At 35.1% G+C, this 27721-nt stretch overlaps 1 protein-coding gene across 6 annotated transcripts in view; it reads left to right on the top strand.

Annotated features, from left to right (window-relative positions):
* SWT1 (SWT1 RNA endoribonuclease homolog) overlaps nucleotides 1–27721 on the top strand; it is a 110066-nt gene that overhangs the window by 69201 nt on the left and 13144 nt on the right. For 4 of the 6 annotated variants that reach the window (XR_009052776.1, XR_009052775.1, XM_057728719.1 and 1 more), the window contains exon 17: nucleotides 25354–25420. The exons of the other annotated variants lie outside the window; for them this stretch is intronic. Coding sequence is in view for 2 of the 4 variants with exons in the window: in XM_057728719.1 (XP_057584702.1) it covers nucleotides 25354–25420 (67 nt within the window). In the remaining 2 variants the exon portion in view is untranslated. The remainder of the gene's footprint in view (nucleotides 1–25353; nucleotides 25421–27721) is intronic. 6 annotated transcript variants of the gene reach the window in all.

The following is a 27721-nucleotide window of genomic DNA, read 5'->3' as shown; positions in this document are numbered from 1 at the left end:
ATCTTATCCCAGAGTTATTGAAATCACAGTATCTGTAGATATTTTGTAGAGGAGGAAAGTTGTGTTTTTAACAAGCTTTCCAAGAGATTTATATGCAGTTGGTGGGGGATCACAGGTAAAGAAATTAATCCAACCTCCTGTAATGAGTGTATTAGAACTTTTTGAGCTACCAGTAGAGGGCATTATGAATAAAAAGTTTTCCCATTTAAGCATTCATTAATCAACAGAAACTACTAAAATTGCAATTTTTTTAAAACCTTCAGACAATAGACATTTGAAAAAGAATGTAATAGAAGTTAATAATTATATTGTTTTGTCAAGTGGTCTTAACAATCCTTTAAAAAATAGAGTCAGGTTAAAGTAAGTTCAGTTAAAAAAATTGGAGGGCAGCTAACTACGAGTGGATTTTTAAACATTGAAAAATACACTCAGATTTGTAGTGACTGCAAATTCATTAGTATTTTGGATGCTTGCTAATATGAAATAGTTTCATTGGTTTTGAGATACATGCCCACTGAATATATGTCAACTCTATTTCTTTTTATTATAGCTTATCATTTATGGCGTTACATTAGGAATCAGTAATGGATGACCTGTTAGCCAGGTCCTTCAGTTAAAGAAGTGAGTGAAAATGTGTTTGTTGAACTAAGAGTTTGGACTTCTAGTTCCAGATTTATCCCATTGTAGCTAACTTCAGGCATGTCACCTACCCTCTCTAAGCTACAGTTTCTTTCCTTAGTGAGAATACTCATGCCTTCTTCACATGATGTATGTGAAAATACTTTTTAAACTGTAACATATTTACAAGTATTAATCTTTATTTTCTCTTTAAAGCTGATACATTAAATTTGAAATGTTTAAAAGTGTATTATTTCAATTTTAATAGGATTCTAAACATGATTGTGGTAAGTTAAGATTGAAAATGTTAGTGGAATAGTTGTCCACACAGTTATACAACTGGGAGCAGAATAACCCAATTTGGTAGAAGTTGAAAAAGGGATGGAACTATTGCTGATTTCTATACTTTCTGCACACTCTCTTCTTGGGTAGGAGAGTGAACTTTAACTTATTTGCTATTGGTTTAGAGATTGCTTCTCTCTTTCTTATCTTTCCTTTTATATATATGTATTTAGGATTAATTTGAGCACTTTTGTTAATGGTTTCCTTATCTAAACACTAGCGAACCAGTCAATACTCTTTCCATGTAGACAAAAGTGTTTTAAGATTTATTTTTTCGGTCACTACTGTCTAGTCTCATTTTACACTTTAGTGAACTTATGTATAGCTTGATCAAGTTACTCTCAAGAACACAAAAACCTTTTGCTTAGTATGTAAAGATTATAAAGCTTCATTTGGAGTGAAAAATTGATTGGAGAGTCATATGGCAAATTCTAAAACTAAGAAAACTTGTACATTAACCAAAAAACATTAAATGTCTTGTACTTAGATTGACATTTCTACAAACTTAACTAAACAAGTCATGTAATCCAAATCTGAGGCATACTATAAATGTGTGCAGCTCCAACCTGAAAGATAATGCTCAAAACAACAATGAATGTATGTTTTTGTGTCTGTGAAGTAAATGATGAGCTGCCTGGTTTAGAAGCAGAGGAGAGGAAAGCGGGAGAGTGAGGGTAGGAAATTGCAGTCTGCCCACATTTTATAATCATGTTTGTGTGTTTCACCTTTATAAAATAAGATTGAAATTATTAAAAAAAACAAACCCCAAGTTGTAGGATTTGAATCCAAAACTATAACTAGATTATGGTTAAGTGTGTATATTCATTTTATCACTTGGTTTAGTATGTAAAAACTTTGTATTTCTGTGTCAATTTCATGAACTCTAGATTTCTAGCTCAAGTAGCCCTGGGTGAAGTGGTTGAAATAATGAATGTTTCTCAGTTTTATATTTTGAATCTTATGGAGGGAGTTATCAGTAACAACTTGGCACATTTTTTGGGGGGGAGGGAATTTTTCTATATGAAGGGGTATCTCAAGTTTAATTAATTTTTATCTCTTAAACTTAGATGATTTATTTTTCTAGCTGTCATATTTGGTTTGGTTGTTTTTAAATATAGACTGAGTGCTAAATGGTGCCTTGGACACAATCATATACTGGATGGGCATTCGTTTGTGATCATAGAAAACGATTTCGGAAAACAAGACTTCGGCTTGAATTTAGGAAAGGATGATGATTAATTTTTATCATCTTCAAAACCTTTGTAACCTCTGTTACATTCCTGTGGCTTTGGTTTGAAATACCTTATAGAGCTGGTTTCCTAAAACTATTATAATCACGAAGTTTGGGATTATTTTGTGTGTGTGTGTGTTATTTACATATATATTTTCTTATTAAGTCTCACAAGAAAGAGTTTTCCTTTTACTCTCTTACCCTTTTTTTTTTTTTTTTTTTTTTTAAGGCGCACGGGCTTAATTGCTCTGTGGCATGTGGAATCTTCCCAGGGCAGGGCTTGAACCCTTGTCCCCTGCATTGGCAGGCGGATTCTTTACCACTGCGCCACCTAGGAAGTCCTCTCTTACCCCATTTTAACATAAGAATAAAACATATACTAGAATAACCATACATAATTCCTGGGAAAATGAATTCTACAATCACAGCATTTTTTTATATCTACTAATGATTTAGTAGCTTCAAAGAGTGTAGAGTTTACATTTGAGAGAATATTTTATTACCATAATATTGTATGTTTTGATAGCTGACGTCTTGAAGTTTTAGAAAGGTTATTTAGAAAAGGTCATCCTTCAGTTGACACAAAGATAACAATCTTTAGTCTGTTTTGTAGGTTAAATTAAGTGTTGAAAGAGAAGTTTTTATGAAAGACATGTAGAAAATAGAGACCTTAAAAGTGGTGGCTTTTCAGCATCTCAACTCATTGCAGTGTGCAAGATGTTCAGCCGTTGATAAAAAATTTTCCTTATCTAGATTGGAGAGGTTTATCCATGTTTAGGTCTGACCTACTTTCTTTGAGGCTTGGCCTTTCTACCCTTAGATAATTAGACTTCACCTCTCCTCCCCCATTAGGGTTTCCACAACTCCCCAGTTATCGCTGCACCTCTTTATCAGATTTTTCATATACCCCATGTCCTGTACATCACCAAGTATATCAGTCACTATGTTGAGTAAGGGAAAATAATACAATCTTTTATTTTAAAATGAAAGGATTTTATTGCTTCACCCTCCATGCCATCATTTTAGACCTTTTTCATAATTTATTTCATAATCAGATCCCTAAGATTTTGAACACTTTTAGGGCAGGAGCTTTACTTACTTTATTGTACTTTTCTATGTCTAGATCTATACCTGTATCACACATAGTATATGGTTTAAAAAAGGGGGGGGTGTTGTGTGGTTGAATGAGTGTTTTATGGTCTGTCTGGTGGAGGGCAACTTCTTTTAGGGCTAAATGCTGCTAATAGTACTATGTTATGACATTAGATGAATAGGTAATAAGAGGTTCCAAAAGAGGTACAGAAGAGAGAAGCACAAGCTAAGAAAAAGTAAGGAATAGGAAAATCAGGAGGAAGGAGAAAGACTGGAACAAAGAGATTGAGGAGATAAAAAAGGTAATTATGTCTAGAACAAATAATGGAGCCTCCAGTAATTTGCCCAAATGGCTCTTGGGATCCCATGTTATCCTTAATTGCTTAATTCTGATCTCTCTGTATCAATTACCTAAATTAGGGTTAGTAGAAGGAAAAATGAGCTCTAATGGAAGTGATCGAAACTTAAGATATAAGCAGGCATTTCTTCTATGACATATAATACGTCTTATATAAAGTATAGACAGTAAAAGTTTTTTATGGTATCTGTATTACAGTTTGATAAACCCTGGTGTAACATAACATTTATATCAAATATTGTATGTAATACATAGTAAAATTTATATTAAATTAGCTAACAAAATATGTGGTGTCCATATATGTCTGATTGAATTATCCACCACCAGCTGAGATTTTTTTTGCACTATGAATTTTTTTCCTTTTAAAAAGAATTTTATTGAGATATAATTGATATACGATAAATTGCATGTTTATTTTTTCTTTAAAAACTTTTATTGAGATACAATTGACATACAATAAACTGCATATATTTAAAGTGTACAATTTGATATTTTTTCTTATTAGTAATGTATATATGGCAATCCTAATCTCCCAATTCATTCCCCCCAAACCCCCCCACCCCCCCACCTTTCCCCACTTGGTGTCCATGTGTTTGTTCTCTATATCTTTGTCTCTATTTCTGCCTTGCAAACCAGTTGATTTGTACCATTTTTCTTGAACTGCATATATTTAAATTGTACAATTTGATTTTTTTCTTGTTAGTCATCTATTTTATGTAAATTAATGTATATATGACAATCCCAATCTCCTAATTCATCCCACCCCTGCTATTTTTTTAAACCTTCCTCTTTAATGCTACCGAAGGTAATAGATCACTCATGACTTATTTTTTGGAATAACTAGATTTCATTTTATATATCTGAAGCTCTTATGCAAGCTTCCTAGCATTCGTAATTCAAGAATAGGCAATAAGGACCTTTATTTTTATCCTAAATATCAGCTTTGTGATGCTAGTTGTTCCTTCTACCCCTAAAGCATTTCTAGCTGTTGGTGTTCTTTTGTTTTAGTCAGTAAAATCCAGCTTTGGTGATGGAGTTAAATATTTCCCATCGTAAACTTCTTGATCACACCAGAATCAAATAATCAAATATAAATGAAGATTACTTCTTGAAGATAAATACTTTAACTTGATTATAGAGTTGTTTATATTTAAAATCAATGCTTTAAAATTTTTCTTTTGTGTTCTAGCTGGTTATTTCTAGCTAATGATTTATTGCTCTGATATTTGATTAAAATTCCCTGCTATCCCTGCTATTAAGTCATCGTAAGAAATGCTAAAACTACCAAACACTACATTTTTCAGAGAAGCAGATGGGGTAGATGACTGACTAAATCAGTGGGGTTAAACGTCAGGAAAATAAATGAAACTGGGAGGTGGAGATCAAAGGTGCTCAATAAGGGCTATTATAATAATTTTAACTTTAATAGTCATTACATAATAAATATATGGATAAAGCCAGATGATCAATTCTAATTCCTTCTTACAAAGTAGTTGTGCAAAAGATTTAAAGTTAGAGTGTACCCTAGATCTAGGATTAGTCTTATCTATTTTGAGAAATATCCTCTTGTGCCCCTAAAGAACTTTTAACACTGTAGTAGGCCAACCATCTGCCCACAGTGAGAAGTGATTCAATCAATGTCCTCAGGGCTGTTTCCAATAATATAAAAGGTTGAGTCCAACTCAGGACAATGTTTTCTATGTAGATGATAACTCAAATATTTATTATACATCGGAAACCCCTGGAATTTTGTTACATTTTGATGGTCCGATCCTTGTCAACAAGGCATAATAAACCTTCAAGAATCAACATATACTTACCCTTAATAATAATGTAACTGGAACTATAAGTTGTACATTTTCCATTTAATGTTTCTTTTTTGCTAGCATTAAGCTAGTTTATTTTTTGGCAGCATGTAGCTATTTATTTTCCCCAGCTTAATTGTTGAGCTAAGACAAATAAGCAAAATCATCAAAATTATATTTTTTATGTTAAAGATAGTAATTTATGCAGGTTTTATTTAAACTCTTTTGATAACATAGATGAAAAAGTGAGTACTTTTGTATAGCATTGGAGTGTAAGGTAGTATAAAGAATGTATCAGTCAGTCTTCTTTAAAAGGATTTGCATCTGTTTACCAGGGTGACTGTATTCTAGAAAAAGTGAAATACTCAGACCTTTTGGGGGGTTACTAGATACTGGCTCTGAGTTAATACTAATTCCTGGGGACCTAAAATTTCATTGTAGTTGGAGAAATGATCAGGGAAACAGATCTACCATGATTAATAAATAGTGACTACCTGTTTGTTTGGAAACTTGGAAAAAACAAAATTGGGGGATTGGTGACAGGAAAGTCTGGAGAAGAAATGTGTGGATGGGCATCTTGTAATGGGCACAGAGTGTGAGGGTATTTGTGTCCCATGTGAATACTCATCAAAGACTACCCACTGCAGAGGAGACTCTCAGTAGTCAAGTGGACAAGATCAGCTGTCCTGTGGATGTCAGTCAGCCTCTCCCCTAGCCACCCCAGTGTTTGGTCAGTGAACTCATATGCAAAGGGACAGTGGCAGCTTGGATAACATGAGCCCAAACATAGGACTTCGCCTCATTAAGGCTGCTCTGGCTACTACCACTGCTGAGAGCCCAAACTGCCAACAGCTGAGGCAAATGGTCAGCAGTCTATAAGGCACCATTCCCTAGGAGACCATCAAGCCACTAGTGACAGTGATTCAGACCCCTTCTGTCATGAAGGAGGCAGTGATCTGTCCTCTCTGAAATAGACACTTCTATTTAAATACAGAATTAACTTCTCTCACTGCAGTGCTTCTATCAGCAACCCCATCTATTGACTTAAGGGATTTGTTGGCCACTGTCTTGATAGCCCATACAACTAATAAACTAATTTTATAACAAAAGAAGTACAGCTGTGGCTACATGGAATTTGCTGGCTTTATCATATACTAATCTGAGGAACTGGCTTGGTAAAACACTGTAAAAGACTTATTTTCCATGCCAAATGTAACCTATGAAGTTAGGATACTGTCCTAGGTTGTGCTATATATGGTGCTGTTTCTCACTTAGTCAGAATGTAGATCCAGGAATCAAGGGAGGCAAGTGGTAATGGTTTCTCCACTATTAAACCAAATAACTCTTCTCCTGTTAACAAGTACTACTTCAGTCATTGCTCAGTCAGGAAAACAGAAGCCACTCAAGGTCTTTCAAACAAAATTTAATACACATACTTAATTTCAGTGCTATTGGAAGGACTGGAAGAGCAAAGGGGAGAAAGTAGTACTATCCGGAGGAACAAAAAAGAAGGGTTTTTAATGAATTTTGAAATTTTCTGTATCTTGGTGCCCTCTGTACCATAGGAGCACAATACTACCTGATTACTGTGCTTATTTTTAAAAAGTCAACAATTCCTCTAGATTGCTTGGAAATAGTTGTAAACAATTACAAGAAGTGGATGTGATCCTATAAAACGTTTTGTCTGTAGAACTAGAAGCATTCTCCAGTCTAGTGTGTTCCATTCAATTAAGGTACAATTGTTATGGTTCCTTTATATATATAGGCTTAGGACCTAATGTATAAGCAACCATCTGTTTTCAAACAAAACAAAGAAAATCCAACTTATTTTCAGAACCTTTGTCAGGAATTAATTTTCTTCCATAAATATGTAGATTTTCAAAGAAGTTACAGAGATGTTATTATAACCTGAGCCAATGCATTTTTCATACCTATGCATTTTTAACTTTCTATTGAAAAGTTGCTTACAATAGAATTCCATGTTCAGAAATTTAATTGCCAGTTCCTCAACTTAGATGCTTCTGTGACAGAATGACTCTTGTAGGAAGGGGCCATTGTTTATATACCTACTCCTCATTAATGTCTACACTCCCCCTCGGGTCTGTGTCTTACCTGGGCTCTGGGATGATTGGTTCCTGCTGCCACAGTCATATCTGTCTGCCACTAACAGAGGTACTACTCTCTCTTCTCATGCTGAGATGTGGAAAATATTCTCTCAGTTCAGTTAAGATACTGTAGAACTTTACAAAAGGAACCTTCACTAAAAAGCTAATGTATATATGACTAAGCAAAAAGAAAAAAATAGATGGGGACTTCCCTGGTGGCACAGTGGTTAAGAAGCTGCCTGCCAATGCAGGAGGATCCCTGGTCTGGGAAGATCCCACATGCCGCAGAGCAACTAAGCCCATGCACCACAACTACTAACCTGCACTCTAGAGCCTGCGCTCTAGGGCCCACGTGCCACAGCTACCAAGCCCGTGTGCTGCAACTGCTGAAGCCCATGCACCTAGAGCCTGTACTCTGCAACAAGAGAAACCACTGCACTGAGAAGTCTGTGGACTGCAATGAAGAGTAACCCCTGCTCACCATAATTAGAGAAAAGCCCATGTGCAGCAACGAAGACCCTACGCAGACAAAGAGAAAAAGAAGAAAAAAATAGACAAGAGCAGTTCAACAGTTCCTTGTGCTGAACCAATCAAAAGATAAGCTGCAAAAGAAATTTCATACTTTGCAGTTTATCTAGTTCATGGTTATTTCCCTTACCTCAGCCCTCATGTTCTGAGTCACCTATTGCTAAATCCCAAAACTTACTGGCTTAAAACAATAACAGTCTAGGTTCCAGGGTTTGACACATGTGGCAGTTAGTTCTCACTTGAGATCTGTTGTATGGTTGTGGTCAGATGGTGTCTAGAGTCATCTCAAAGGCTTACTGATGCTTGCTGTCAGCTAGAACACCAACATGTAGCATCTCCATGTAGTATGAGCTTCCTCATAGTCTGGAGGCTGGTTTCCAAGATCATCCCAAAATATCAGGTGGAAGCTATATTGCCTTTAATGACATTGCCTCAGAAATCATATAGTGTCATTTTCCCTGTCGTCACAGACCTGCCTAGATTCAGGGGGAGCCAACATAGATCCTACCTGTTGATAGGAGGAAAAATGTCAATATTAATATTGTAAGAAGAACATGAGGGATAAAGCAAATTTTTTACTAGTTCTTTTAGCAAAGATCTGTTAGTGGTAAATGCTCTCATTCTGACTGAAAAGTGTTATTTTGCTTTCATTCTTGATTGACAGTTATTTTCCCTAGGCACTTTGAAGATATAATTTCATTATCTATGTTTTCTTGGAAATGAGCAGTCAGCTGTCAGCATATTGCTTTTTCTTAGTTGGTAATCTCTCTTCCCTGCCCTCCTGAGAGTGCTTTCAAGATTTTCTTCTGTAACGTTTACGTTTGGTAATTTTGTCACAGTATATCTAGGTATAGGTTTTATTTTATTTATCTTTCTTGAGATGTGATGTGTTTTATTTAATCTGAAGACTCATATCTTTAATTCTGGAAATTCTCAATTATTATCTCTTCAATTATTCTCTCCCTTGTTCTCCTTAATTTTCTTGTTTTGGAATTACTATTCCTGACTCTCCTCATTCTGTCAGCCGTATCTCTTGACTCCTTCTTTATTTTTTCCATCTCTTTTATTCCCTCTGTGCTGTATTCTGAATAATTTCAGAATTTAGATTCATTAATCATTTACCAATTTTTAATAATTTTATGTGATCATTAAAAATATAGCATACCTTCACATTGCTTAAAAATAATTCAATAGGTGAAAAAGGATATACAGTAAGTGAAAATTCTTCTTTCCATTTCTTTTACCTCATTCTCTTCAAGGACAATCAATATTAATCAGTGTAGACTCTCTTGTCTATAGTTTATACTATCTGTTTTATTTTATTTTAAATATACTTTTATTTATTTATTGGCTGCATTGGGTCTTCATTGTTGCATATGACCTTCTCTAGTTGCGGCAAGCAGGAGCTACTCTTCCTTGTGGTGTTCTCATTGCGGTGGCCTCTCTTGTTGCAGAGCACAGGCTCTAGGCATGCGGGCTTCAGTAGTTGTGGTGTGAGGGCTCAGTAGTTGTGGTGCATGGGCTTAGTTACTCTGCAGCATGTGGAATCTTCCTGTCTCAGGGATCGAACCCGTGTCCCCTGCTTTGGCAGGCGGATTCTTAACCCCTGTGCCACCAGGGAAATCCCTATGCTACCTGTTTTAAAGTGAGACTATCCTGTAAACTCTATAAAGGCAAGAACTCTTTGTTTTGGCTTTTGATATATCCCCACCTCGCACGGGAGTTAGCATATAATAAGTAATTGATTACTGCAGAGATAAATAGAGAGACAGAAACTACCTGGCCACCTTGATCTTTATACCATGATTGCATAGTTTTAAGTACAGAGTTAATCCTCAGATTTGTAAGTTTAGGAATTTTATTTTACCAGTTTATGGAAAACTTACCAGACTCACAGTAAGCAAATTTAGCAAAAAGTAAGTTGATATATCAGAATGCTCATTTATTTATTTACATTGAAATCAGTAGCTGTCAACTGAACTGAAATATTTATAAATTAAGTGACTCCTAGAGAAAAATTTATGCTGCAAACTAGATTACTGCCAAGTTTTCTTGCTGACTGCTGGGGACATTGACATCAAGCTAAAGTAATCTCTTCTCTTCTCTGGAATTTTATTTGCCAGATAGTCAGGTCAGCCTTTCCATTATAAAGGGATATTCTTTTTCTTTCATCCATCCCCTTTTCCAAGCTCTGTGCAAACTACTACTTTTTCCCAATTGTGTCAACTAGTTATCTGAAAATGTCGAAACACATTGGTCAGATTTCAGTGTTATTTACATTGCTTAAATTACATTCCTTTTTCCATAAGGAGATATCTTGATGACTTTGATTGGAATTGGATGATCAGTAAGGCTTTATCAGCAGTATATTTGCAAACCATCTCTTAGGGTTGGTATTAATCTCATGTGTTATATATCTAGAGGCCTTTTGTATACTGGGTGGGAAAGTGGTCACTAGACCCATCTTCTCTGGGTCTGTATCACTGCTGTATTACTTCCTATGTTTCTGACCTGGGGCAAATTACTTAAAACCTTTGTCCTCCGTTTACTCAAAAATGGAGAAGTAAAAGTATTTTGTCACAGGATTAATGAGAAAATTAATATATGTAAAGGACTTAGAACAATTTAGAATAGTACCTGGCAAATAGTATATAAATAATTACCATTGCTGTTATTATTCTTACTGATTTATATTTCAGGAGGACAAATTTTTTTTTGCCTTGGTTCTAAACTGTGGAGGTATACTCTCTTTGGAAACCATAGAAGTATACCTCCTATGTGGACTGATTATAGGATCATTCCAATACTGTTCCTGTTCAGATGCAGCATTGCTTAGATTACTGTGTATTCCATGCCTGATCCTGTTGATAATCGCTTTACTACTTTACCATATTAGTATCCTTTTTTCCTACTGTTAGCAGAACTTCTGGTTCCAGCACTAACTCCTTAGTGCCTGGACTGTTGTGATCATCTTCTAATAGGTCTCCTTGCCTTTAGGCTCCTTTGACAATTCCTTAAACTCCTTAAATCATATTTTAATGGGTTTAATTTTTTTCCTTTGTTCAGAAACATTTATTTTTCCTTTTTGCCCTCTGGTTCAAATACAACCTTTTCAACTTGTCAGTCAAGGCTTTCAACTGCTTGGTCCTAACATGCCTTTTTAGTCTTATGTCCTCAAGGTTATTTGGTAGTTAAGCCAAGTTAATTTTTTTGTGGTTTTCAAGTCAGGCCTTGTGTTTTCTTAACCTTGACACAGTATCTTCTTGGAATGACCTTTTAGTCTACATGTATTTTTCAAATTTTTATCCATTTGTCCAACCCCAGTTCAGAAGCCACCTACTATACACAGACTTTACAGTTTGTTTGTATTGAACCCTTAAGGTTCCTAGCACATATTGCCTCCTATTATAATTATTTGCAGACGTTTTATCTCTGCTCTTAAATTGTGATCTCCATGAGGTACGATCAATATCTTATATCCTTGTTATTCCAGAGATATCTTTCATATTGCTTTAAACACAGTACTATTTGATAATAGTAATAAATGAACAATACTAGGTAACATTTATTAAGTAGTTAGTATGTCCCAGTCACTGTACGTAGATAAAGCTGTTTACCTATGTGATCTTATTTAATTCATACAATAACCCTCTCAAGAGGTGCTGTTGTTACCGAACCAGTCTCATTTGCCTTTTGCATTGCAAGCCAAATGCTGAGACGTCAAGGTTTGCAGCAGGGAGGGAGTTTATTCACGAGGCAGCCAAGTGGGGAGACCAGAAAACAGATTCAAAATCTGCCTCCCTGAAGGTGAGGGGCTTGGAATATTTATGCTCGAAGAGTATAGGGTGGTCGGAGGTGCAGGGGAAGGTGATTGGAGGCAGGAAAAAGGTGTGGTAATTGTTGCTCTGCTCAGGCATATCCGAATTACATGCTTCTTCATGGGATGCATGTTCAGAAGATGGCAGTGTTAGCATAATCTGAGGGTAGAGTTTTTGGCCCTCTGTAAGACAACTTCAAGAATTTCTGTTAGTCACCAGGTTCTGTTAAACCTGTGGGGCATGGTTTCAGGAAGGGTTTTTTAACCCTATGGCAGGCAGGGTTTCACTATCACACCCATTTTACATAGGGAAGTAGGATCACAGAGATTATATCATTGCTCAAGGTCACACAGTTTATACTTGGCAGAATGACTTATTGAAATTGGTCTAATTCTAGAGAACTCACTTTTAATTAAACTTTCTGACTGGAAAAATTACTGTAAAGTTAGTTATATGCAAGAGGAATTTTTTTAATTGGTTTCACAGAACTTTAGAAAATTTCTAAATTTAATTTGAGAATATTAAATGACTGACAAAAAAATGACAAAATATCTTTGCCTTAGAAGGAAATTCACCTTCTTCCTTTGTTTTTCTAAATTTGTCCTTCTATTTTTCTGGGAGGAGAATGAGTCCACTTATCTTGTGAATATCCCAAAGAAGGCTTCCATTGGTAGATGGTCTTGTCTCTAGAGACAGATGTTAACAAATGAAGCAAGTGGGGTAATCAAAGCAGGAAAGATAATTGTATCTGAGCTGATATTGCTGACAGTCAACACCCTGCAGTTTGAAAGAGTGGTTAAGACCTGTCTCAAAGCTGGAATAAAAATTTCCATCCTATGCAATGGCCAGACTAGGTCAAGATTAAGTTAGCATCCATGTACCAACACAGTGAGTCATTCATAGGAAAAAAAATAGGTAAAGTAGTTGTTCTGATGCATTTAAAAATAAGTCATTTGCTTAAATTTTTTACTTTGTAATGGATTGGATATGTATTTTAGAAATGCCTTAGAATTTACAAAGCATCGTTGGATTGGAAACAATATTTCTAAGATTGAGAAGAGAAAGGAAAACAATGGTCATTTATTTTAGAGGATGAGTGCACATGGTATCTTAGGTAGTACCAGAGGAATAATAAAGATATGCAAAATTATCCTTCAGCCCAAGGGGCAAATGTGATGCTAGAAATTTGAGGTCAAAACGCACAAGAAAGAAGCCTGGAATACATTGGAAATGAGTAGAGAACAAAGGACAAGGGAAAAAACAGGATGAGAAGATTCAAAACATTTTTGGAGTGCTCATGCCTTTTTAAAGTGGCCGTGCCTGTGTAGCAAGGGTGGATTAGCCCAATTTAATATTACAGATCTGTAGCAAACTGAAGACGAAAGATAGACTAACATGTTCAGGAGACTGGCATCACAAATATCTAGAAATTTCCTGGCGGTCCAGTGCTTCACTGCCAGGGCCTGAGTTTGATCCCTGGTCATGCAGCTAAGATCCTGCAAGCTGCGTGGTACAGCCAAATTTAAAAAAAAAAAAAAAGTCAAGAAAGGAAGGAGTTCTGAAAGAGAAGGAGTCTTTAACAGTGTCTTGTTATAAGGGAGAGGCCAAAGAAACCCCTGCCCATTAGATTGAGCAACACAGAAGGCACTGGTGAATTTGTTGGTCGCAGTTTCATAAGAATGTGGGGACAGATGTTAAGTATCAGTAGGCTTAGGGGGCACTTTGAGGTAAGGAATAGAAACAGCAGAAGGGCATCATGTAACTGCAGGAGATCACAAGGCCAAGGGAAGAGATTGTGTTTCAGATTTCCTTGAGAAAACTAAGGGCCAAATCAGTGTCAGTGTTTCTTAGATAATATCAACCTATGAAAAGATAAAACCATTCACAGTAAATAAACATTAGAGTTACAGCAAAAAAAAGTGATTTCGTAATAATGATTCATGAAGTTATTTTTGACCCCTTCAGTAATTCTAAAGTCTTCTGGTTCCTCAAAAAGGCCTTTCTGCTAAGGTTTTCCCTTTTATAAGGGGAATCATATAGTATTTGTCCTTTTGTGACAGGCTTATTTCACTTAATACATTGTTTTCAAAGTTCATCCATGTTGTATCCTGTTGTAGTCAGAATTTCCTTTTTAAAGCTCAATAATGTTCCATGTGTATACCACATTTTGTTTCTCCAGTCAGCTGTTGATGGGCACTTAGGTTGCTTCTACTCCTTGCCCATTATGAATAATGCCTCTGTGAACAAGGATGTACAGATATCTCTTTGAGTCCCTGCTTTCAATTCTTTTGGGTACATACCTAGAAGTTGAATTGCTGGATTATGTGGTAATTCTATTTTTAATTATTTTGAAGAACCACATACTATTTTCCCTAGCAGTTATACCAATTTACATTCTCGTCATCGGTGTAATAAGTTTCCATTTTCTCTACATCCTCATCAATACCTGTTACTGTCTTTTTTTTTTTTTTTTTTCTTCTAAATAGCCATCCTAATGGGTGTGAGGTGGTATCTTGTGATTTGGTTTGCTTTTTTTTTTGCCTTCTTTTTATAAAAAGTCTAATGCATTTTGAAAGCTCTTTCAATGTTGATTAGTTAAATGTATTTGTATTACAAAAGTTTTTTACTCTTCAAATTTTTTCCTCAGATTTACTCTAAATAGAGCATTTCTCTAATGTTTTTCAACTATTATTAACAATTTCTATATATAGTGAGGTGTGCTTCTAATAAGGCAGTAATAAAATTGTGTCTCAGCCCTGATTGGATATATTGAGATCTTACAGCAGTAAATGGTGGGAGCATAAGATAACTCAATCTTCTGTTTCTTTCACTCTGAGCTCTTGGCTCTTCCCTTCCCTGTGATCTAGAGAGATCTTATTTGCCACGTTACAATGGAAAGGTAGTAGGTACCTGGTAATGAGGTGGAATTAATCAGCTAGGAAATAACATTCATAAAATATTAGGAACAACTGTGATTGTTATGCAGATTTAGCTGGCAGTATCAGGTCATATAGTGGACATAGGACTCATTGAAGACCTAGTTGTGAAGACTTAATTGTGAAGACCTAGTTCAGCCCGATAAGGGCCTCAACACTAAGAAGAGAAATGAGCTGGTTTGTCATTACTTCTGGCCCCTTTCAATACATCGTTAGTGCTAAGCCTGGAACTGACGTCTAGCAGCACCATGTCAAGTGGTAAGGTTATCTTTTAGCAGGAAGCATAACGCTATGAAGCAAAGCAAATAAAGTAGTTATTTAGCAACTAACTACTCAGTGAATTCCACATCAGTCTCACATTCTAGGAAGTGGTCCATCTTGCTTCTAATCTTGAGGTCCAAGGCTCCTCAAAGCTGAGCCCCCAGTATTTAGAGAGGTCAGCTGTATTCATTTGCTAGGGCTGCCGTAAGGAAATACCACAGACTTGGGTGGCATAAACAACTAAAATTTGTTTTCTTGTTTGGAGTTCTGGAAGCTGAACTCCAAGATCAAGGTGCTGGCTGGGTTAATTTCCTCTGAGGTGTCTCTCCTTGGCTTGCAGATGGCTGCCCCCTTGATTTCTCTTCATATAGTCATCCTTTTGTGCATGTGCACCCCTGGTGCCTCTGTGTACCAAGGTTCCTCTTCTAAGGACAGTCAGGTTGGATTAGGGCTCATCCTGATGGCCTCATTTTAGCTTAATCACCTCTTTATAGGCATCTCCAAATACAGTCACATTCTGGGGTACTGGGAATTAAGGCTTTGACATATGAATTTTGGGGGAACACAATTCAACCTGCAACAGTAGCCAAGGCCCAGAAACAAAAATAAGTGCTGGATTTGAGGAAACTGGGAGTGTTTGATAGAACTCTTGGGACACATGATAGCTGGCATTTTTCAGAATTTCCTGAATATAGGATCCTAGGGTCGTCTTACCCAGCCTCATTAGCCCAGTCCAGATCCCCTTGCTAAGAAATGTCTCTTCAGTTATGGTGAAGAGCCATCCATCCAGTACTTCACCAGTGTATCACAGAAGAAGATGTGACAGAGGCTTGAACTGTACCTTATCATAGACTCATTAGCTAAGGTAAGAATATGCTGCTTTGTGGACATAGTTAAGATTTTCTGAAGATCGCTTTTTTTTAAAAGAGGAATCAGCAACCCTTTATTTATTTTAAAAGTACTTAATATGAAGTTTGTTTCTTTTTTAAATTATTATTTATGCATTTATTTACTTTAAAATTTATTTTATTTTATTTTATTTAAAATTTTTGGCTGCATTGGGTATTCATTGCACGCAGGCTTTCTCAAGTTGAGACACGTGGGAGCTACTCTTCATTGTGGTGCGCAGGCCTCTCATTGTGGTGGCTTCTCTTGTTGCAGAGCATGGGTTCTAGGCATGCAGGCTTCAGTAGTTGTGGCACACGGCCTCAGTAGTTGTGGTGTGCGGGCTCCAGAGTGCAGGCTCAGTAGTTTTGGCACACCGCTTCAGCTGCTCCACTGCATGTGAGATATTCCCGGACCAGGGATTGAACTCGTATCCCCTGCATTGTCAGGTGCATTCTCAACCACTGTGCCACCAGGAAAGTTGGCTGAAGATGGCTTTTAATTGAACACTAAACCTAATTAGTGAGATGGATTTTTGATAACACCACAAGCTGTATTTTCATCAGTCAGAGATTCCAGATATTTTAGGTTCATTTCCATGACTTTTCTGGGGATAAATTGTAGTACTGACCTCAGTTCTCATAATTCAGCTGAAGTCACATAAAGGTAGAACTGAGACTAGGAATATGTATGTTTTGTCTGGGTTTGGCCAACACAGCTAAGCAAAGTTCACTAATATGGCGTGCTCCTGGACCCTGGTAATGTGAAACAGTCTGCTCTGATCTGGTTGGTAGCTGGTGGGTAGGACATAGTTCCTGTGCTTCTCCGTGTTCAGATTTATTTCATAGATTATGTTCTGTATTGATAATAATCATGTTTTTGTTAGAATTTGGCTCTACTTTTACCTTATTTACAATAATTAAGCATTGAAAATGTTATTGCTTGCATATTGGCCATCTTCTATGCCTTTCATTTTTCTTGAATTCCCCATCAATGTTTACATTAATATCTAAGACTAAAGAGAGAAGATTGTCATATTCATATGAATCACATAAAAGTTCTCTGCTGGACTGACTTTACAAGGAGAGAGCAAATCTCCAAACAGTTTGAACTAAATATTTATTTAGCTCTCAGTTGATAAGCTACAGTGATATTGGGGGTATTTTTTAAGATAAGAGTTAGAATAATAATAATAGCTAACATTTTGTTGAGCCAAGAACTGTTCCAAGTATGTTATATATATTAACTCATTTAATCCTCTTAACAGTCCTATGTGATAAGTACTGCTAATTGTCCCTGTTATACGTGAGAAACGTAGGCACAGAGAAGTAAAGTAATACACACAATGCCATTCAGCTGGAAAGTGGTAGAACTATGATTCGAACTCAAGAAGACTGAGTCAGGAGACCATGATCATTATATTGCTGTGTTTAAATGCCAGTGTAGAAAATCCATTGGCAGAAGATGCTGGTGACCCATATACGAGGATTGGTGGAAAGTGTATGGATATATGGTATTTTAACCTTTCTGCAAAATTAACAGAAAGCTGTAGTATTTGCCAGTATATTCTTTTTTTATAATTATAAATAATTTATTTAAGAATTTAAAAAAATTTTTTAATTAACATTTAAAAAAAATTTTTTTTGAGGTACACCAAGTTCAGTCATCTGTATTTATACACATATTCCCGTATTCCCTCCCTCCCTCGACTCCCCCCCACCCTCCCCGTCCCAGTCCTCTAAGGCATCATCCATCCTCGAGTTGAACTCCCTTTGTTATACAGCAACTTCCCACTGGGTATCTATTTTACAGTTGGTAGTATATATATGTCTATGCTACTCTCTCACTTCATCCCAGCTTCCCCTTCAACCCCCGCCCCCCAAACCTCGAGTTCTCCAGTCCATTCTCTGTATCTGTGTCCTTGTTCTTGTCTTGTCACTGAGTTCATCAGTACCATTTTTAGATTCTGTGTATATGAGTTAGCATACAATATTTGTCTTTCTCTTTCTGACTTACTTCACTCTGTATGACAGACTCTAGGTCTATCTACCTCATTACATATAGCTCCATCTCATTCCTTTTTATAGCTGAGTAATATTCCATTGTATATATATGCCACATCTTCTGTATCCATTCATTTGTTGATGGGCATTTCGGTTGCTTCCATGTCCTGGCTGTTGTAAATAGTGCTGCAATAAACATTATGGTACATGTTTCTTTTGGGATTATGGTTTTCTTTGGGTATATGCCCAGTAGTGGGATTACTGGATCATGTGGTAGTTCTATTTGTAGTTTTTTAAGGAACCTCCAAACTGTTTTCCATAGTGGCTGTACCAACTTACATTCCCACCAACAGTGCAGGAGAGGTCCCTTTTCTCCACACCCTCTCCAGCATTTGTTGTTTCCAGATTTTGTGATGATGGCCATTCTGATGGGTGTGAGGTGATACCTCATTGTGGCTTTGACTTGCATTTCTCTGATGATGAGTGATGTTGAGCACCTTTTCATGTGTTTGTTGGCCATCTGTAGGTCTTCTTTGGAGAAATGTCTATTTAGGTCTTCCTCCCATTTGTGGATTGGGTTATTTGCTCTTTTGGTATTAAGCTGCATGAGCTGCTTGTATATTTTGGAGGTTAATCCTTTGTCCGTTGTTTCATAGGCAACTATTTTTTCCCATTCTGAGGGTTGCCATCTAGTCTTGTTTATGGTTTCTTTCACTGTGCAGAAGCTTTTAAGTTTCATGAGGTCCCATTTGTTTATTCTTGATTTTATTTCCATGATTCTAGGAGGTGGGTCAAAAAGGATCTTGCTTTGATGGATGTCATAGAGTGTTCTGCCTATGTTTTCCTCTAGGAGTTTTATAGTGTCTGGCCTTCCATTTAGGTCTTTAATCCATTTGGAGTTTATTTTTGTGTATGGTGTTAGGAAGTGTTCTAATTTCATTCTTTTACATGTAGCTGTCCAATTGCCAGTATATTCTATTTGTATGTGTGTTTATGTCTAGCACATAATCTAAACACGTCTAGCCGTATAATCTCTTCCTTAATCAAAATATTTTCTGTTGAATTGCTTTTATAATTAAATATCAAATGTAGTCATTAAAATTACCTATAAACTCTCCTTCTTCCTACCACCAACTTTAAAAAAAATTCCAGTATTCTTAATAGATCAAATTTTAATTATTAATTTTTTTAAACTAGTCCAAAGTTCCTGTACTTAATACTTGTATCTAATTAGTATAATTAGTTTACAAAATTCTTTGTTCTAAAGGAGAAACAGGAACATAACTTATTTTGTTTAAAGTTAAGTTGTTTAACTTTATTTTTTTCTTTTTACCATTTTTAATTACATATGGTGTTCTTTTAGAATCTGGGGCTCATGGATATCTCCCATTTGCATAGCTGATTTCACCAAATTAACTGTAGAAAACATATGATTTTGATTTTACTTGTAATAAACGACCCCAAAAAATGTACTTTAAGATCCAAGACTTTTTCCCTAATGAGTATATCCTCGTTGTTGATTTGTTAAATTTTCACCAGTTTATCAGTAATACAACTTAAATTCATCATCAGCAAAATTCAGTTTGCATGTCACTGTATTAAAATAAGAGGAACATGGATGGAGCTAGAGATTATCATACTAAGTGAAGTAAGTCAGAGAAAGACAAATACCATATGATATCACTTATATGTGGAATCTTAAAATATGATACAAGTGAACTTATTTACAAAACAGAAACAGACTCACAGTCAGAAAAAAAATTTATGGCTACTAAAGGGGGAAGGGGTGGGGCAGATAAATTAGGAGTTTGGGGTAGCAGATACAAACCATCAATACTATTTTTTAAAATAGTAAGAAAAAGAACAGAGCTCTAGGGTCAGAATGATCTGAATTTGAATCCTAGTTCCATCCATTTACTGTCACCTCTGTAGGTTAATTAACCTTTTTATATTTGTTTCCTAATCTATAAAATGTAGTTTATAATAGTTGCTTTATTAAATTGCAGAAATTAAAGGAGATAGCATTTATTTGTTCCACCCTGGCACTTGGTAGATGCTCAGTAAATATTGTCCACAATAAAAATGTAATAGTTGATTCATAGTAAAATTTAAGCCTTGAAGTCACTTCTTAGCTTTGGAGAATATACAATGAGTTTTTAAAATAATGCTGTAAACAAACATTTTTACTTCATGTAATTACTTTTTTTAATCTAACTTTTTTATTGTAGTAAAATACATGTAACATAAAGTTGCTATCTTTACCATTTTTAAGTATTCTTAAAAATGTGTTAACGGGGTATTGAATACACTCATAATGTTGTGAAACTGTCACCACTGTCCATAGCCATAACTCTTTTTATCTTGCATAACTGAAACTCTATTCCCCATTAAATAGTAACTCCTCATTTCCACTTCCTCCCAGCCCCTGGCAGCCACCATTCTGCCAACCTGTAATTTTGACTACTCCAGGTATATACGCAAAAGAATTGAAAATAAGATCTTGTTACTGTGCAAAGGGCTTGCTGCTCCATTTGCATACAGGCCAATCTATGGGACCAGCTTTTGAGAAAAGAAAAGGCTTTATTGTGAGGCTGACTGGCAAGGAGACAAGGAGGCATGGCTCTCTAATCTATCTCTTCATTCTGGGGTTTGGTCAAACTTTCATGAGTTAGGGGAAGAGGGTTGGTTTGCGGAAGCCCTGGTAGGACAGGTTTCCCTTGGAGGGCTTTGGAACTTGGGCATTTATGGTAAGGTTAGGTAAAGGGGCTTCAGCACTGGATCTTCCTGCACAGTGGACCTTTCACTTCTGAAAGGGTTCTGGTCACATCTGATCATTTGGTTCTGTGGAGGGGAAAAACTTTGCTTCCAGGTGTTATTTGAGGTCAAAATTTTTTCTGCGCGTCCTTTGGCTGCATTACTTGTGGTTTTGTTCTGTTGTCTCTGAAAAACAACTAAGTATCTTGTTAGAAACAGGACAGGGCCAGTTTGGGCTGGTTCTGCAATTACAGTCTCAAAGAGATATTTACATACCTATGTTCATAGCAGCATTATTCGCAGCAAGTAAAATGTGAAAGTAACTCGTGTCCATCCGCAGATGAATAGATAAGTAAAATGTGGTATATACATACAGTTGAATGTTATTCAGCCTTAAAAAGGAAGGAAATTCTGACATATGCTACAACTTGGAGGAACCCTGAAGACAGTATGCTAAGTAAAATGTCATATAATTACTTTTTAAACTTATTTTTAATTTTCTTCAAACATGAAAAACTGTTTAAAATATTATATTAATGTAAAACTGCCTTGCCAGTAGGGAACATAATTTATTCAGTTTTGTGGGATGTAAGTTATGATTTATAAATATCTAAGAATATGCTCTCTCTTCTTTTGAATTTCTAGAATTAGATATTAAACTTGAATATTCCAGACTTATTTCCCCACTTCTAAGTCTGATGCTTTATTTTTCTTACATAGGAGAAAAGTTTTATTTGAATTCTTAAAATCCTTATTTAAAAATTAGTCCATTTTAATGCATTGTTTGAGCTTTTAAATTTTAGTCAGATTATTTGATTAACTTTTGTTTCTTGTTAAAATTTTTGAGCGGCATTGTCTTTTTTTTTCTTGATGAGATACATAGATATTTAATGTTGATGAGATGGAAATGAAATTTGTTTAATTCACACTAACATGTTGCTTACTTAATGTTAATTGCTTGTAGATAAAAAGTCAAAGTGCTTATGTGGTTAATAGTCAGGACTTCGAGTGAATGTTGGTTCTGCTTCTGACTTCCTTTGTGGCTTTGAGAAAGATATAACTACAAAGATTTAGTGTTTGAACATACACAAAATAGTTTGCCAGACACATTTGATAAAAGGCAAATTAAAGAGGTTTTTTTTTTTTGCTTACATAGAAAGTTCTTTAATGATTTTAAAAGAGTTTTATTTCATTTGATTTCATAAAATCATTTAAGGCAAGAAGATGTGAGGGTTATCCTTTTTTATTAGTGGAAAAAGCATGGGCTCCAAAGTCAAACCAATAGAGATTTAGGTACCTACCACCACTCTGTAATCTTGGGCAAGTTTTTTACAACCTTGAATCCTGGTTTTCTGCATCTGAAAAATGGTTTTCATAGCAGCTAATATTTATTGACATGTGCCAGGCATTGTGTTAAAACATTTTAGTATTTTAAATACATTATTTTATTTACTTCATATAATAGTGTTATTCAGCAAATATTACTTTCTCCTCATTTCACAGGTGAGGTGCTGGGGTGCAGAAAAGTAGGTAACTTGATTAACTTGGTTTGTGAATAATCTTCAAGCTGCAGATTAAATCCTACTTCAGTCTGTTCCCCAATTCTGATTCCAAAATTCTAAAGTGAAATTTCAAGATTATAACAACTTGAAGATAGGCAACTGTGTCTTTTAATGTTCTTTTGTTTTCCAAGCTCTTAGTATCATATACATTTGAGAAAATAGTATGCCTTTGGTATATACTTGTTGCTTGTTATGAATTTCTCTTGAAAAACAGATGTGGATATATTTACGAATGAAAAAATGGCCATTTTCTCTAAGGGCTAATTCTTTCATTTTAAAAGTTGCCATTGAAGGGTAATTGTAGGACTTTCATTCTAAGAGTCTTTTGTCTTCGTGCTGGTATTTAAAAAAAAAAATGAGAAAGCGATAGAGAAGGCTGACCTCTCAAGAATTTTTGTGTGGGGAATTACTAAGGCACAAAAGTCCATAAACCATTTTTCTCCATTTCATTTTTTGTGTATTTTCAACAAGCTATACTTCTCATTAGTAAAATTTGACAATTTTTGTTTATACCAGGCCAAATTCCATTCTCATAAACTCAGAGTTCATTGGACATAATGAAGTCTAAATTCAACCCTAAATTGAGTGTATTTTAATAAAGATTGTCTAGTTTATTTGGGGCTCAGTTTACCTCAAAACATTTTTTAAGAGTAGCAAATTTTATTATAAATCCTATAATATATATCCTTGTTTTAAAAAACATGTATAATTTTATTCTGATTATAATAGTAATATATCTGTGAATGATGCTGACATTCCAATAAGACTTTCTTCATTAGAATCTAGTTCTGTGATATTTTGTCAAATTATCAAGTATTTAAGTTTGTACAATGAACATCATTGTACATTTCAGTAAATTTATTTATGACAATCATTGAATTGTTAAAATGAGATAATTTCATGGTATGTAAACTATACCTCAGTAAAACTGTTAAAAAAATAAAACCATGCTTGGAATTTAAATTTTTTCAATTTTTTTGCTGATTGGAATACTAGGATGTTGTAATTATTTCTTTATTTCATACTATGGCTATGACTTGTTGCTATAGCTAAATGACTAATTTACTTAAAACTAGTTTTTCTGCAAAGTATTTCAGGACAGAGAAATGTTAATTTTATTCTCTGGCAAAGGACATACTTTCTTTTGTGATATGAGCTTGAAAGTTGTAAGGCTCTGTTATAAAACATCTTGTTTCATCTAATTTTTTTTACCTCTTTTATGGACAGTTTGGATTATTTCCAAAGCTATAAAAAAGAATGGGTGTGAACTATTGCACATTGCTGATAGTTTGTTTACACTAGGTTAAAAAGTTGGGAACACTATTTTTTCCCTTGCTTTTCTAAAAGATTGATTTAACTTATCTGTATAGCTTTGTTCTCATTTTTAAAAATAAATTATTTATGGACCCCCTCCAATGTATTTATCCTCCATTTTTTTCTTTATTTATGGTTTTGAGATTGTGTTTTAAAATTACTTCTTGGGAGAATAACTTTTTCCAAGAAACTTATTTTTAGGCAGATTTTTTTTTTCTTTTTCTTTTTTGGCCGCGCCGTATGGCATGAGGGATCTTAGTTCCCCAACCAGGGACTGAACCCATGCCCCCTGCATTGGGAGTGTGGAGTCTTAACCACTGGACCGCCAGGGAAGTCCCATAGGCAGAGTTTTGTATGTTCTTAACAATATTCTGTATGTGTCTCCTCCAAAGGAGTATGACCCGTTTAAAAATTTGACTGTATTCTGAAAAATTATTTATAAAAGCTCCCCCACAAGTCTAATAAGGGCCAATCTGTTTAAAGAGCTAATTAAGGTTATTGAGATCAGGTAGCTTTAATATCTGACAGCATCAAGCATTGGCAAGGATTGTGAGGACCTAGAGACATTGTTGTAATTAAAAGACACTTAGAATTTAAGAATTAATTGGGGTGGCTTGATTTCTCATTAGTTAAATCATCATGCAGTTATTCTGAAGACTGCTACCATCCTTATTTAACAGATAAGGAAAATAAGTCACACAGAACTCACTCAAAAACACAGAACCCAGGCAGACATTGCATTGCTCTTAACCACTTTACCGTAATGAAAGGACTGCTTTCCTTTTCTTTTTTTTTTTTTTTGTTTTTTTTTTTTGGCACACGGGCTTAGTTGCTCCATGGCATGTGGGATCTTCCTGGAGCAGGGATGGAACCTGTGTCCCCTGCATTGGCAGGCGGATTCTTAACCACTGCGCCAGCTAGGAAGCCCTGCTTTCCTTTTCTTATTCTTTTTCCAAAAGAAAAAAAAAATTCTTTATCTTGAAAGAATTAAAAAATACTTAGTATGAGAAAATGAGAATTAATACTTTACTGCTAGAAGGAGAAACATGTTCTTCCATTTCCTTCTTTATTTTTACTTCTTCCTTGTTTCCATTTTGTTATGTTTTTATGTTATTTTTATGTCTGTTATTTCTAACAATTGACATAGTCTGATTACTAATGCTTTTTCATAGACTGCTAGGCTGTTAGTTCAAACAGTATTATTTGAATTTCGCCACAAAATCTTTTATTAGGATTTTTTTTATATGTCTGATAGTTTATATTAGTTGTCCATTTGGATTGGTTGCACATTTCTGTGGAAAATCTTTAAGCTTTATCTGCAGCTTAACATATTAAGAGTGTGAATATAATTCAATTTCTATCTACCTTTTGAAAAATCTATACTTCACATTTCTATCATTGGAACTCGATATGAACTATAATTTCACATAAGAATGCTAATAGTTGTTGATTAATTAATGATGTAAGTATTAATATAAGTAAACAAAAATCTTTTAATAAATTGATATTTGATGTCATTGATATCAATTGATAATTGATATTTTTTGAAGTAAGCTCATGGTTTTATAACTTTAATTGATAAATAAAACCCAAAAAATATTGTAAACATTTTAATAAGCTTATTATATAATAAGGTATCTCTCACAGTATAAATATGTTTGGGGAGAAAAGTTCAAGGTATTGTTTTTTCTTAAATCATTCATTCCCCCCCCTTTGTTTTTTATTTTATTTTATTTTTTAGGATTTTGGCCCCCAATAGTAATTATCAAGATGTTGAGACTCTCTATAACTTCCTAATCAAGTATGAGGTAGGAGAAATATTTTTAAATGTTTATTATATTTCCATTATAATCAAGTTTTAATATAAACAAACATAGGTGTTCTAAAATGTAATGGAATGCTATTTAATTGATATTTGCTTTAAATTCTTTTTTAATTTATTTATTGGTTGCATTGGGTCTTCATTGCTGCGTGTGGGCTTTCTCTAGTTGCGGCAAGCGGGGGCTACTCTTCATTATGGTGTGCAGGCTTCTCATGTGGTGGTTTCTCATGTTGCAGGGCACAGGCTTGCAGGGCACAGGCTTTAGGTGCACAGGCTTCAGTAGTTGTGGGGCATGGGCTCAGTAGTTGTGGCCTGCGGGCTTTAGGGTGCACAGGCTTAGCTGCTCCGCGGCATGTGGGATCTTCCTGGATCAGGGCTCAAACCTGTGTCCCCTGTGTTGGCAGGCAAATTCTTAACCACTGTGCCACCAAGGAAGTCCCTGCTTTAAATTCTTGAATGCCACAGAAGTTTGCCAGTGAGATGCAGTTTTTTCTTTCATTCTCTAAGTAAAAACATACAGTAGAGACCTTTAATAATACACTTTGTCCAACACAGAATTGTTTCTCATCAGAAGTGCTGTTGGCATTTTGGATAGGTCATTTCTTCATTGTGTGGAACGTTGCAGGATGCTTTAACATCTCTACTCGTCAAATACTAAATGCCAGTAGCTCCCCCAGTCATTGTGACAACCAAAAATATCTTTGCACTGCACCCCACTCACATACCCAGATGGCCCCTAGGGAGGAAGAACCACCTCTGGTTGAGAACCACTGATTACTGAGAAGGAAGGCTATAATTTAGTTTCCTCCTTAACAGCAGCATAGACCCTGGAATTAAAGTTCTGGTGAGACTCCAGTGCATTTTGTAAATTAATCTGCATTCTTTTCTTATCCTTGTTGATCCAAGGAAAGTAATCTGTTGATCTTCAGTTTTTGTTTGCCTAAAGTTCTTTGCCCTATATTCTTTCTTTTTAAGTGTGTGCTTAATTTTTAAAATACTCTAAATAAAGGAATATGACATATATTCAAGTGTCACTTTTCTTATGGAGTTGAACTTCTTTAAGTATATTTCTTCACTTTTATTCCTGGTTAACTCTTTATTTAGCTTTTTTATGCCACATCTTACATTAAGAACCTGGTGACTTAGAACACAGACTCTGAAGTCAAACTACTCATGTTCAAATGTCAGTTCTGCTGCCTATTTACTGTATGATCTTAGAAAAGTTACTTAATTCTCTTTGTCTCAGTTGTCTCATCTGTAAAATGGGAATAACATAATCAGATAAATTGCAGCTGTTCTTTAAAGACTAAATAGCTTAATATATATAAAGTGCTTCAAACAGTATCGGGCACAGAGTAAGTGTTCAATAAGTGTTACTTATTTTATTTAAGGAAAGAATCGTTGTTTACACGTACTTCTTAAAAGTACATGTACTTCAGCCTTAATACTGTATAACTACATTACGTGATTGTTAAGAGGATTTCCTCTTTTGAGATGATTCGATGAAATAATTATTTCGTTATACTTTCTGTATTTCTAATTCAATAAAAATGTATTTGTGGAAACAATGGGACAATTTTAAAATCACATATCCTGGAAAAATCTGACATATATGTCTTTTTGGGGCTTAGTGCTTTCTATTCCTGACAGCATTGGGAGACAATACCCAACTTGTTATTTATAAGAATATGGTGGATCTGAGTCCAAGATTTTTTTTTTCTTTTTTCTTTTTTCAGGTTCATACACCTTTGCCAGATTTTTAAAGTTATTTCTCTCAGCAGAACCTCCTCCCCAATACCAATTACTATATTGGATATATTTGTCTCATATCATAATTAGTGACAGGACCACTTAAATTTTTTAAGATGTTTGGCTATTTTTATATTTAACGTTTGCCTACAGATCTTGATTTTTTAAGAATTAAAGATGTCATTTCTAATATATGGCATTCACTGTAAATAGTACAGCTAAGAATTAATGACACCAATTCCATAATCTATTTTATAGTCACAACTCTAATGTCTACTGACAGAGGCATCTTTTAGCTATTTGTTTTCTGGGAATTAAAATTGTGCACTTGATCATAGAAATGATATTTAATAGTGTAATTTAAAATGTCCCAGTATGAGTAATTTAAAATGTATCAAAATTAATGAATATAATGAAATGATATATTTCAAGCTAGAGCCTGTGATGTATGTCTTGAATTTGTGTTTTAGTTTTCCTTTATTAGTAGTAGATTAACTGCCTGTTTTATAAGTCATCTACTATAACCTAGAGCCACACC

This window comes from Hippopotamus amphibius, chromosome 3 (genome assembly GCF_030028045.1).
Source record: "Hippopotamus amphibius kiboko isolate mHipAmp2 chromosome 3, mHipAmp2.hap2, whole genome shotgun sequence".
Lineage (NCBI taxonomy): Eukaryota > Metazoa > Chordata > Mammalia > Artiodactyla > Hippopotamidae > Hippopotamus > Hippopotamus amphibius.
This window is presented reverse-complemented; position numbering and strand designations above follow the sequence as displayed.